The sequence below is a fragment of the Apaloderma vittatum genome, unplaced genomic scaffold, assembly GCF_000703405.1.
Source record: "Apaloderma vittatum isolate BGI_N311 unplaced genomic scaffold, ASM70340v1 scaffold21830, whole genome shotgun sequence".
NCBI lineage: Eukaryota > Metazoa > Chordata > Aves > Trogoniformes > Trogonidae > Apaloderma > Apaloderma vittatum.
Window position 1 is genome coordinate 20,218 of NW_009696519.1, and position 11,319 is coordinate 31,536.

General features: G+C 44.4%; 1 protein-coding gene across 1 annotated transcript in view; it reads left to right on the forward strand.

The window, feature by feature from the left end:
• ESYT3 (extended synaptotagmin-like protein 3) overlaps positions 1-9,116 on the forward strand; it is a 22,570-nt gene extending 13,454 nt beyond the window's left edge. Inside the window, exons 11-21 of the mRNA XM_009875170.1 lie at positions 209-271; positions 373-441; positions 1,669-1,734; positions 2,557-2,643; positions 3,465-3,614; positions 4,153-4,589; positions 5,895-5,984; positions 6,564-6,695; positions 7,700-7,805; positions 8,114-8,163; positions 9,080-9,116. Coding sequence (XP_009873472.1) covers positions 209-271; positions 373-441; positions 1,669-1,734; positions 2,557-2,643; positions 3,465-3,614; positions 4,153-4,589; positions 5,895-5,984; positions 6,564-6,695; positions 7,700-7,805; positions 8,114-8,163; positions 9,080-9,116 — 1,287 coding nt within the window. The remainder of the gene's footprint in view (positions 1-208; positions 272-372; positions 442-1,668; positions 1,735-2,556; positions 2,644-3,464; positions 3,615-4,152; positions 4,590-5,894; positions 5,985-6,563; positions 6,696-7,699; positions 7,806-8,113; positions 8,164-9,079) is intronic.
• Positions 9,117-11,319: the final 2,203 nt, after the last annotated feature.

The window sequence follows — 11,319 nt, forward strand, 5'->3', positions numbered from 1 at the left end:
GTAAGGACTTAAACCTCTTCTTACGGGTCTGCTTAAAGCTGTGGTGCTGTATTGGCTGTGCTCCTCTAAATTGCAAGTTTTAGGAGAAAGGTGAAGAGCTGCTTAGCTTTCAGAAACTGTCCTTTGAATCTGTGTTATGCTGTACATTGGCCTTGATGGGTGCTCGTGCCTACCTTGTGTTTTCTTTTATCTTTCCTGGCCTTGGCAGGATAAGAAGGGTCTGTCTACAGCTATTCTGATAGTCTACTTGGACAGTGCCTTCAACCTTCCAGTAAGTACAAAGTACATGCAGGCAGCCTTCTCTCCTAATGTTTTTTGGTTTTTTTAAAGCCTACAAATTGATTGATTTTAAATACTCTTTTACTAATTCAGAAAAACCACTTTGAATATTCGAATGGTGAATGTGGAGCAAAGAAGATAAAAAATAACAAGTACCTCAAGGTAAAATTTATATTCTTTTCCCATGCTTGCAAAACAGCATTCTGGATTGTGCAGTATCATAGCAACTGAAACTAGCTGTAGTTGAAAAGAAATGATCTCTTGCCCCCTCAGAATCTAAATGACCAGGGGTTCAAAATAGTGATTGAAAAACCCACCCTCAGCCCAGTAAAGGTCTAGGAGGTCCAAGGGAAAATGCAGCACAAAACCACTTGTTTGTGGAGTGGGTTGTCTTTATTTTTATATTATACTTTGGACAGGGACTCCAGATATCAGACCGAGTCATGGTGTGCTTTCTGATGCTGCAGAGTTTCTTTCCATGCTGAGCTGTTCCAGCTTGACCTCCCACACTGGGCTGAGAGGAACGTGTTTGTGTAACCTTCATGTCCATGGGAGACCTGACCACCAGAGTTCTTCCCCCTCAGTTTTAGAGCTATTCAGAAGCCACTCTGTCATTTGTACCTCCTTGCTTCTGTTTACTTTTCCCTCCAAATACTGCATTTTGTTACTGGGATGTAAATGGTGGGTATAAGGAAGAATGTCTTTCTCACTTTTTTCCTGAAAAAGCCACATGTAACCACAGTGCTGAGCAACAGATAAAGCTTCCCGTTCTCTCTGAGTGACTCCCCTCCTAAACACAGTCTTTACAGATTAGATGAGTTACCAGCACTGTGATATGCATCACGTGTGATAGTCCTTAATTCTGGACTTCCTTGTATCCACTGTGTATGCAATGGTGTTCCAAGACCAAATCCTCACCCTTCTCTAGCGTTGGTGCAGAGGAGCACAGTACAAGAGGTTCAGTATTACTGCTTCTGGAAAGGAATTGTTACTTGATGCTGAAGACTCGCTTCTAGCTGCTTTACAGCAAGTCCTGATCTGTGGAAACCAATTCTGAGAGGCCTGTTTCATTCAGGAATGATGAAGACTTCTCACTGAGTCTTCAATTCTCTTCTGGTTCCTCCCAGCTTCTGACAAACTTTTAACTGCTCACCTATTGAAACCTAAATACATAAAACTTTTGGTTAAATATGTAGCCTTGGTGGTAGAGGGTAAGACTGCTGTGTTACGGCTGGAGTCCTTCAGATGTCCCATATCTGAAAACTATAGTCAGCTTTCTAGCAACTTTTTTCAAGTAAGAGCAGTGGTTTGATATTGCTTACTTTTTAACTATGAATGTATATTCTTTTTTTTTTCCAATTTTCCCCCCCCCCATGTATTAAATGGCAGAAGATGGAACGAGAACCTTCCTCCTTTGTCCTGCTCACAGTAGGAAACAAGACTCAGAAAAGCAAGGTGAGACTGTTGGACTGTCTGCTTTCCTTAAATATTTTATGGGTGGCTATGTCCAAGTAGCCCCTAGGAAGGGTAAGGCTAGTGAAGCTGATGTGAAGAGCTGTAGTTATGGGGATAACTGCAGAGGCTGGGATGGGGGGAGGCTTTGTTCCTTCCACCTGCTCCATCCAGAAACTAGGTTCTGTTGTATTTTTACTTCTTTTTTGCTTTCCCTTTTCCCCACCACATCACCTGCTTCTCCCAAGCTAGGCCAGACTTCCTGCTTTCTCCTGCTCCTTTCCCCTTACTGCCAGCACTTGTGGCGTGGTGGAAGCAGCTGATTTATGGAGCAGCCTAAGCCAGGGCCCCCGGGGGTGCTTCCCATGCTCTTTGATCCTTGAAGTGCTGAAGCTGTGCCCTCCTGCTCTCCCACAAGCTCTGCACCCCTCAGACTGCCCCTCTAGCTTTCCTGCCCTTCCCCACCAGCTCGCTGCAGCTTTGGGAGCTGGCTCTGGGTGCCTGGATGAGAGGTGGGTGGGAGGGAAGGAGCGGTGCCTTGGTGCAGGTGAGGCAGGCTGCTGGTCCAGGCAGCACTGGTTGGGGCCAGCTGCAGCTCACCAGACTTGTTCTTCAGCATTTTCACACCCCACAGAACTTGTTCTGGTTTTGCCAGACACTGTGCTTTCGCGGGCTTCTGACCTGGAAATTTCACGCTTTCCACGCAGCTGGAGTGAAGTATCACTGAATAAAATGAGAGGGTCACCATGACCCTCTCTAATCACTGCCATGGTGTTGCTGCTTAAAAATTAAGTTAACGGATACGTCACACTCTTCTTGTTGCAGACCTGCAATTTCAGCAAAGATCCCACCTGGGGCCAGGCTTTCACCTTCTTTGTCCACAGTGCTCATTCCCAGTCACTCCATGTCGAGGTGAGAGAAAAGCCTTTTCTTTGAAGACTGAGTGTGTATCTGTAGAAAGAGACCTCTTCTATGGTGGGTGTGATCTCAGTGCTGGTTGTTTCTGTGTGCTTGTACTGCAGTCCTCCTGCTTAAAAAAGGGGGAAGAAGCACCTATTGTTGCACAGGTGATTCTCTGCTAGGTGGTGCTGGTATCTACCTTTGCTGTAGCATCATGTAACACATAATATCTTAGTTCAAAATGTGGAACATTGCTGGGTGCAAAGGAGATTTTATAGAGGTCCGTGTGTAGTAAAGCCATGAATGCTTTGCTGTCAGAAATGGCAGCCTTTGTAATCCTCAATCAGAGCCCTCTCTTCGCCTTGTATTCTGGCTCTTTAAGAAATTCTGTATCTCGCTAGCATATGTTGCACTCACAGCCACTCAGCTACGGAAGCAGATTTGAACTTAAGTGTGTTGAGGTTAAAAAGGCCGAAAAAACTATTATCTAAAAAGCTTGTAAAGGTTTAGATGAGTTGTCATTCCAACTGCCTGACACATTTTCACCAGATCAAGCAAGGAAAGTCAAGTAAATCCCAGGGGCTAGTTTTTCTGCTAAGACAGTTCCTTCCCTGAATAGTTAGAAATGGGATTTTTACTCCAGACATGCTAATTTGTTGCACTCTTGAAATATTGGTATCACCCATTTGGAAGTAGCCATACTTGATAGTATGTCCTGTAGTAAGTAAATGAATTTTAGTCTGCCTGAAATACCTTCTTGCTTTGCTGTTCTGGTGGTGTGCTTTCCAGTTTGATACTTAATAATTTTTTTTCATTTACAAAAAAACCACTAGATAAAAGACAAAGATCGGGATAGTGCCCTGGGAACTTCAGTGGTATGTCTCTCCCACTTACTTAAGGACCCAAACATGACTGTGGATCAGAGATTTCAGCTGGATCATTCCAGTCCAGACAGCTTCATTAAGATGAAACTTGTGTTGCGGGTAGGTTGTTCTTTTCCATATTCACTCAGCCTCCACAGTGGAAGCATCCGATTCTAACCAGGCAAAAGAGACAAAAGGTGCATGTGGAGAAACGCAGCTTTGCTTCACAGATGAGTAGAAAGCAGAAGTGTGATGAGATCTTTAAGTGCAATTAAGAGTGTGTGGTGGAGCTGAGAGGAGGTATCCCTGAGGCTTCCTAAAATTCAGTGCAGTACCATTGCCGAAAATCTTCTAATGACAATAAAGAGTTGGACTGAGAGAATCTAAGCTGGGAAATCAAAGCTGCTAAACAGTAAGAGGCTCATGCTTAGGATTTGTTTTCTCATTGTGCTCTGGATCAGTGTTTAGACACTTTTAAATATGCACAGGGTAAGACAAAGGAAGAGAACATGCAGTGAATCCCATAGGCCTCTTTCATCTCGAATGGCAGATTCCTGCTCTTAGAGTTTTGTGGTGAAATTTCATGCTAGGTGGTAATGCTGGCATTAACCCCAGTGCGTTGGGAGCAGCACTCATTTCTCTGTCTTGTGATCTTTAGGCTTTGAATGTTGAAGAACCTGATCCACAAAGAGTCAAGGCTGGTGTCAATGCCTCGAAGCAAGGTCCTGTGCATGTCATGGAGAAGGGTGGAAACGAGCAAAAGTTTGCATCTGCACCAAAACCAGAAGCTTCAAAAGTACCTCCTGTGAGCAAAGACTCTGCAGCACTTGAATCCCTGCCAAAAAAGGACAGCAGAGAAGACTTGGACACAAATGACAGTTCGGCAGCACCAAGTGAAACTGATGTTGGCCTTAATGAGACAGAGCATGAGCAAAATCCAGAGCATCACCCACTGTCAGTGCAGCATACGAGAGTGGCAGTAGCGCCCACGTTGCCAGTCGTACAGGAACTGAGGCTTGCGCCCAGTGTTGCTTCACTGGGTTCTCTGCCTTCTTCTTGCTTTGAATTAAGTAGCAGCAATCTGGACCTTCATAAGTAGGTGGTTCTTGCAGCTGAATCGTTCTTCTTTTGGGAAGGTTTAGGTTTTATAGGTCGCTGTTGCATACAGTTGAATTCCAGGCTTCTAAGTTATTTGGAGTCTTGGGTCTCATATAACCTTACGGAGAGAACTGGCCCAAGTATTCCAGTCAACAGCAAAGTAAATTACAGGGTGACTATCAGATCAGGTGTAAAGTAAAAGCATTCCCTCCTCTGGCTCTCCTAAGAGGTGCTGCATGTGTTGGCTTTATTTTAAGAGGCTCTCACCTAGAGTATCGTGGGTCCCATGACACTCATGATTTTAGCAATGAGGGATTGGAAGTCTGAGTATCCCACTTCTGTAAAAAATATAAACTCTTCATAAGCATAACTGGCTGCTTAAAGTTATGGGAAGTGGTGGAGTCACCGTCCCTGGAGGTGTTTAAGGAAAGGCTGGATGTGGCACTTAGTGCCATGTTCTGGCCGTTGTGATGGTGTTGGGTCATGGGCGGGCCTTGATGAGCTCAGAGGTCTTTTCCAGCCTCAACAGTTCTGTGATTCTGTGTGATTCTGTTTTACCCAACAAGTTTTGAGACTCTCATAATGCTGTGAACAAAAGTTTTGTGGAGAGGTGTGCTTGTGCTAAGTGTGAGGCTGTAGGTAGCCTGCTTTGTAGAGGACAGAGCTGGATCTTTCTCTCCTGGGCCACAGAATGGAGCTACCGGAATCCTTAATGAACTGAAATAGAAAAGAAGTTCCATCTGAATTAAGAGAGCATCAGAGCAGTTATGAATCTGAACATCAAACCCAGCTCCAGCTGTTCAGTCTGGACTAGCAGATTCTTTAGCTCTGAGCAGGGCCTCATTTAGAAACCATCTTTAAGCAATATTTTGGATTTGAAACCATTTCAATAATGTGTGGAAAGAGATATAAAAAGGTCCTATTTTGTGTGTAGAGGCACCCTTGCAGGAGCTGTGTAACATGCTAACATGTACTTTGTTGCTCCATCTACTGCAGGCCAGCTGGGCACTTTTTTGGCCATTTATGTTGTGGGACCAAAATGGGTTACCTGTACAGATGGCCCCCTGAGCAGTGCTGGCACTAATGGGAGTGCCATTTCTGTGCAACCTCTGGGGCCCAGCTGCTTTCCAAGTAGCAACGTTTAGGATGCCAGACAGAAGAACAGTGCGCTGAAAGCTCGCTTTAGCTGAAAATGCATCACCAGCTTCTGAAGCTCGTGTGTGGTTTCGCGTTGATAGGGCTGTGCGTGTGATCTGTTAAATACGTGTATTTAAAAGCTTTGACTGTGCGACTGTCTTACAGCGGGATGGAAATGCCTCTGGGAGAGATTCAGCTCACCGTGCGCTACGCTTCAGTACGGCAGAGCCTCGTCGTGCTGGTGAACAGCTGCAGGTAATGCTGGTGTTTGCTTGTGTATGTCTGTAAAGGGAAGGGCAGGAGCCTCTGAGCTTGTGTTGGACATTCAGCAAAGCTGGAGCAGAGGCACGTGCAGCACAAGCTGCCCAGCTGAGAGCCTGAGCCTTGGCTGACTCGGATCTGTGCAGCCTGACTAAGCCCTGGCGGGTGGAAATCAGCAGCTCTGGCCAGTGCCAGCAGCAGGTCTGTGAGAACAGGCACTGCAGTGCTCGCTGCCCTGGAGATACTTTAACTTCCATCCACCCCACACTTCCGCTGAACAGCACTGACAACTCATGCATGTCTTGGGATGTCGTGATAGGCATCGTGATAAGGATTGACACCTATGGCCGAATTTGTAAACGTTAATTTACAAACCCTGACAAGAGGCTGCACAGTAGTGAAAATTTTAACTTCACATCCTTTCAAATTTTATTTGCTTATTTTTCTACTCCCAAGATAAATGTTTTTGGCCTGTGAACCCATAAGGAGTTGGTCTGATTATAAGAGAAAAGGTGTTAAAACACACAGTGGGAGAACCTGCCTTGCTTGTCAACACTGCATTTGTTTTAACAGAAACTTAGTACCCTCTTCCAATCGTGGAGTAGATCCATATGTTCGTATATACCTGCTTCCAGATAGAAGATGGGCAAGCAGGAAGAAGACATCCGTTAAGAAAAAAACTCTGAACCCCCAATACGATGAGAAGTAAGAAAATGTTAATTATGATTGCTGCTGAAATAGCTACCATCTCTGGGTAACGAGAGGGCTCACAGAAGGTGTGCTCCCGTTGCTCTTAAGGACTGTCTTGTGAACATGTGCACGTCTTCTGAGAGCAGCTTTTAAGAGGTGGTTTTAATCCCACATTTAGAGGAAAGTACACATGTGAAAATATGTGAATACTGGGTGATCCTGGGTGGCTCGGCTTCTTCCTTGGTTGGGTCCTTTCTGTGTTTGTCAGTATAGGTTAGAAATAGAGAATAAAATTTAAAATAGTCCATCTTCACACTCAAAACACTAGAGTTGTGGATTTTGCTTCTGCCTATTCTCATGTAACCCCACATGAAATGCTGTTAGGAACAGCACCTCTTTTTCCTCATCCCCTGTATTGACGTGTCCTGTACGTCCTCAGTTACGTACAACAGGTTGAGCAATACTTTGCTCCAAAACACAGTACCTGTCTCACAGCTCTGACTTGAGGAAAAGCTATTTGGGTGGGCAGATCTTAAATGGTTTAGCATGGACAAAACTCACTTGACATTAGATGAGGTGTGCCAGAAGCATGAGTCAGAATCATTAAAAATTTAATTGCCACGGGTTTCAACCTTTCTCTTAATGTGGTACAAACCTGCTTTGTAAACTTGGCGGCTTGGCTCAGCCATTTCCTCTGAGTAATAAAGGTTGCACGGAAAACATGCTGATCTTCCTTGATGGTGAGAAATGATGGTAAATAGCATTTTATCATGGCTGCATGTCTTCCTCCTCCCCCCCGGCTCAGTGAGCGGTCTGAACAGCAATGACATAGTCGTTCATGAGCCTGGAAGAGATTTCTTACAACATGAATAAAATCTAAGTATAGAATTCCCTTTTCTTTGTCTTCCTTCACTGTTAAAGTTCTGGCCACTGCTACTGTATTCCATCACTGTATTCTGGCCACTGATGCTTACAGGAATTTAATTTTTGACTGAAGTCTCTCGTTTCAAAACTTTCAGGTTTGAATTTTTTGAATCTTTGGAAGATGTCAAGAAAAGGACACTGGACATTGCAGTGAAAAACAGCAAGCCATTCATTTCACAGGACAGGAAGGAGCTGGGGAAGGTAAGTTTAAAGACGCTACACTACTGATTTAATAGAGAGCTGAGTAGTCCGAGCCATTCCTGTAATCCTGAAATGCCATTCTAGTAGCTAAACCTCAGTAAATAGGACTATCAGTCTGGAAAGAATTTTTCTGCAGGGCTGAGCCTGGCCAACGCTGGTATTCTGGGAGCGCAGGAAGCTCCTTTTCCCTTGAGCCTGAGCTGCAGCCTTAGAAGCTGAAAGTGGGTCTGACTTGGGAGGAGTGCTGGCTTTGCTAATCAATTTGTGTGCTGAATAATACACAGAGAAATGAAATTTGCTTTTTAAAGGTGCGGATTGACTTGTCACAGGAGGACTTAATAAAAGGTTTTGCACAATGGTAAGTTTTGGTCTCCATACTTCCAAACCCTGCCGATCGCTTTGCTGGGGGTTTGTGTGACTGCGGCTGGAGTGCTGGTCAGGGGGCTCGGTGTTTTGGTGGGGAGAAGAGCATTTGACCTGCAAACGTGGGACCAACTTGAACTAATCTAGTAGTTTTATCCAAATGGTGTGTTAACCCAGTTGCTAATGTGTAATAGCTGCCCTGTGAAACAGTTTTAATAAGAGGCCTATATGTCAATTATAGTCCTCAGCATATTTTAAGTTACCATAAAAGCCACTGGGACACATAAGTGAAAGAATTATGCTTATTAAAGTAACCTTGCAAGAAATTTTAACTTGGATAAAGATCTTAACTAACTTAATACTCTCATCAGCAATACATATATATGATAAAACGTTAATTACAAAGCATTTATTGAAACTTATTACAATAAGCCACCTACAGTTTTGCTTGTATGTTCAGCGTGGTTCTGAATTAAACCTTAAGCAATGGTCTGAGGCAAAGATGAAGAACCAGGGGGTTTTCCCTTCTACATCTATAGTCAATGGCAGTAGCTCTTCCTTCTTTCTTCTTCAATGGAGCCCCAGGAATGTGGCGTGGGTAGTCCAGGGGCTCACCACCCGCACAGGCAGCGAGCCAGGGCGGGCCAGCAGGAGAGGAAAACCATGTTCCCCTGGCCTGGCTGCGGTCATGGCTCAGGTACAGATACAGCAGTTAAGGGAGTAGGAGAAAAAGGACGCATCCTGTTCCTGGTAAAGAGATGAAGTTTGAGGTCATGTCCACAGCCTCCTTTGCCCTGCCACCTGTGAAGCACAAGCAATAAAGGAGCCCGAGCTCGCTCTCTCTGCTGTGCCAGCAAAAGCTTTAAAGAAAGTCTTAACCACTGTAATTACTTACTGTGTCTGTCTTGCAGGTATGAGCTGACAAGGAACAGACGCAAGAAAATCTGATTTCTTCTCATGTACATAAGTTACTAATTTTTCAACTTTATATGAACATACATTATCTCTTTTGTAATTAATGTGTTTTGAACAGTCACTGCAAATTTTAAGCAGTCTCCAGCTCAGAACATGTAGATTTAATGATCCTACTTAGAGATTAGCTCTCACTGAAGTAACAAACAAATGAACCACCGCACACTGGGAGTAATTTGTCCCTAAGTAATAAGCCCTTTATTTTTCCTGTTTCTGGCATGTCTCCCCAAAGATGAATATTCCCCCTTAAGTACAAATACTCTCTTCAGGAAGTGTTGTACCTGGAGATATTTTAGACTGCCAGCTCAGTGTCATTACTTTGCTTGGCAGTTTCATTTCCCCAGGATTCTATTCATGTTGTTTTAACATGAAATCATTGTACTTTTAAAAGAGTAATTTTTTAAACAGCATTCTCCAGCTGTTAAGGCTACAGAACCCATTGAAAGAAACTGTTTAAGTTGTCGGCGACATGGACAGTGGCATCGAGTGCACCCTCAGCAAGTTTGCCGACAACACAAAGTTGGGTTGGCCCAGGCCTATCTCCTGAAGTTTAACAAGGCCAAGTGGAAGGTCCTGCACCTGGGTTGAGGCAATCCCAAGCACAGACACAGGCTGGGCAATGGATGGATCGAGAGCAGTCCTGGGGAGAAGGATTGGGCATGTTGGTGGATGATAAGATCAACGTGAGCCAACAGCCCAGAAAGCCAGCTGTGTCCTGAGGCGCATCAAGAGCGGCGCGACCAGCAGGTCGAGGGAGGTGATTCTGCCCCTCTGCTCTGCCCTTGTGAGACCCCACCTGGAGTACCGCGTCCAGCTCTGGAGCCACCCGTACAAGAAGGACATGGAGCTGTTGGAGCAAGTCAGAGGTCAGACGGTCAGAGGGCTGGAGCACCTCTCCTGCGAGGACAGTTGGTGTTGTTCAGTCTGGAAAAGAGGTGGCTCCGGGAAGACCCGATAGCAGCCTTCCAGTACCCGAAGGGGGCCCGCAAGAAGGCTAGGGAGGGACTTTTTACAAGGGCCTGTAGTGACAGGACAAGGGGACGAGCATAGGTTTAGACTAGTTCTTTATCCTGAGGGTGGTGAGGCACTGAACAGGGTGCCCAGCGAACCTGTGGGTGCTCCATCCCAGAAAGTGTTCAAGAACAGGTTGGATGGAGCCTTGAGGGAGATGTCTCTGTCATGGCAGGGGGGTTGGAACTAGATGATCTTTGAGGTCCCTTCCAACCCAAATCATTCTACAATTCTAACTGCATTTGGTGTTTTTTTTTGGAAACTAAGGAACTGATATTCCACTGTTCAGAAGTATTTTAGCCGACTGTGGCTGCAGGTGTGTATATAACAAGCTTCCAAAAGCAAGGAGATTTACCAAGATGTCATTAATGTTTTAGTTTGTGATGCCTTAATGTGTTGTGTTCTTTCTTACAGTACATTTTAAAATATTGTAAACCTTGATACTAAAGTATTCTGCCTGAGTAACAGCAGAGTTTTGTAAACTAAGCTTTATTAATATCAGAGCAAAAAATACCAAAATATTTTTGGAAGCTTGGTGTACTTGTTTCTGTACAATAAACTTTTAACTGTCTTGCATAAGAAACTCCATCTATGCCTTTCTAAAACTGACTTTCAAATTAGGACCGTGGCAGCTTCAAATCTGTGCTAGGCAGAAACCCACAAACCATCACCTGAAGCAAGGTGCAAGTATTTTTGTCCTGAATTAATGTAATCTAGCCTGCCAAGGTCCATATCCAGAAAGAATACTCACGGAATAACAATTTGTTTACATCCGAAACTGATCTGAAAATGTAAACAACATTTTAAAACAGGTTCTCCAGAAAACCAAGATAGGCAGGCGATGAAAGCGTGATGGCTAAGGCAGTTAGAGCACCTTTATTTTGTGCTTTCTGTGTCTGCAACATCCAAATCCTGGGTTCAGCTTCCCAGACTGATACAAAGTGGCATGGAGCAGACTAGCTGAGAGGGATTATAGGAAGGTTTTCTTGTCAGCTAGTTTCAGAATGAAACAAGAAGTAAGAAAAAGGTAAGAATGCAGCATTTATTTATGTCAAAAACTCTGCAACAGTTAATTAAGGTAACAGAGGTTAGAGGTAGCTGTAACGCCATATGCATCAACAGGTACAACAGGTAAGACAAATCTTGCTAGAAAAGACCAGATTAACTC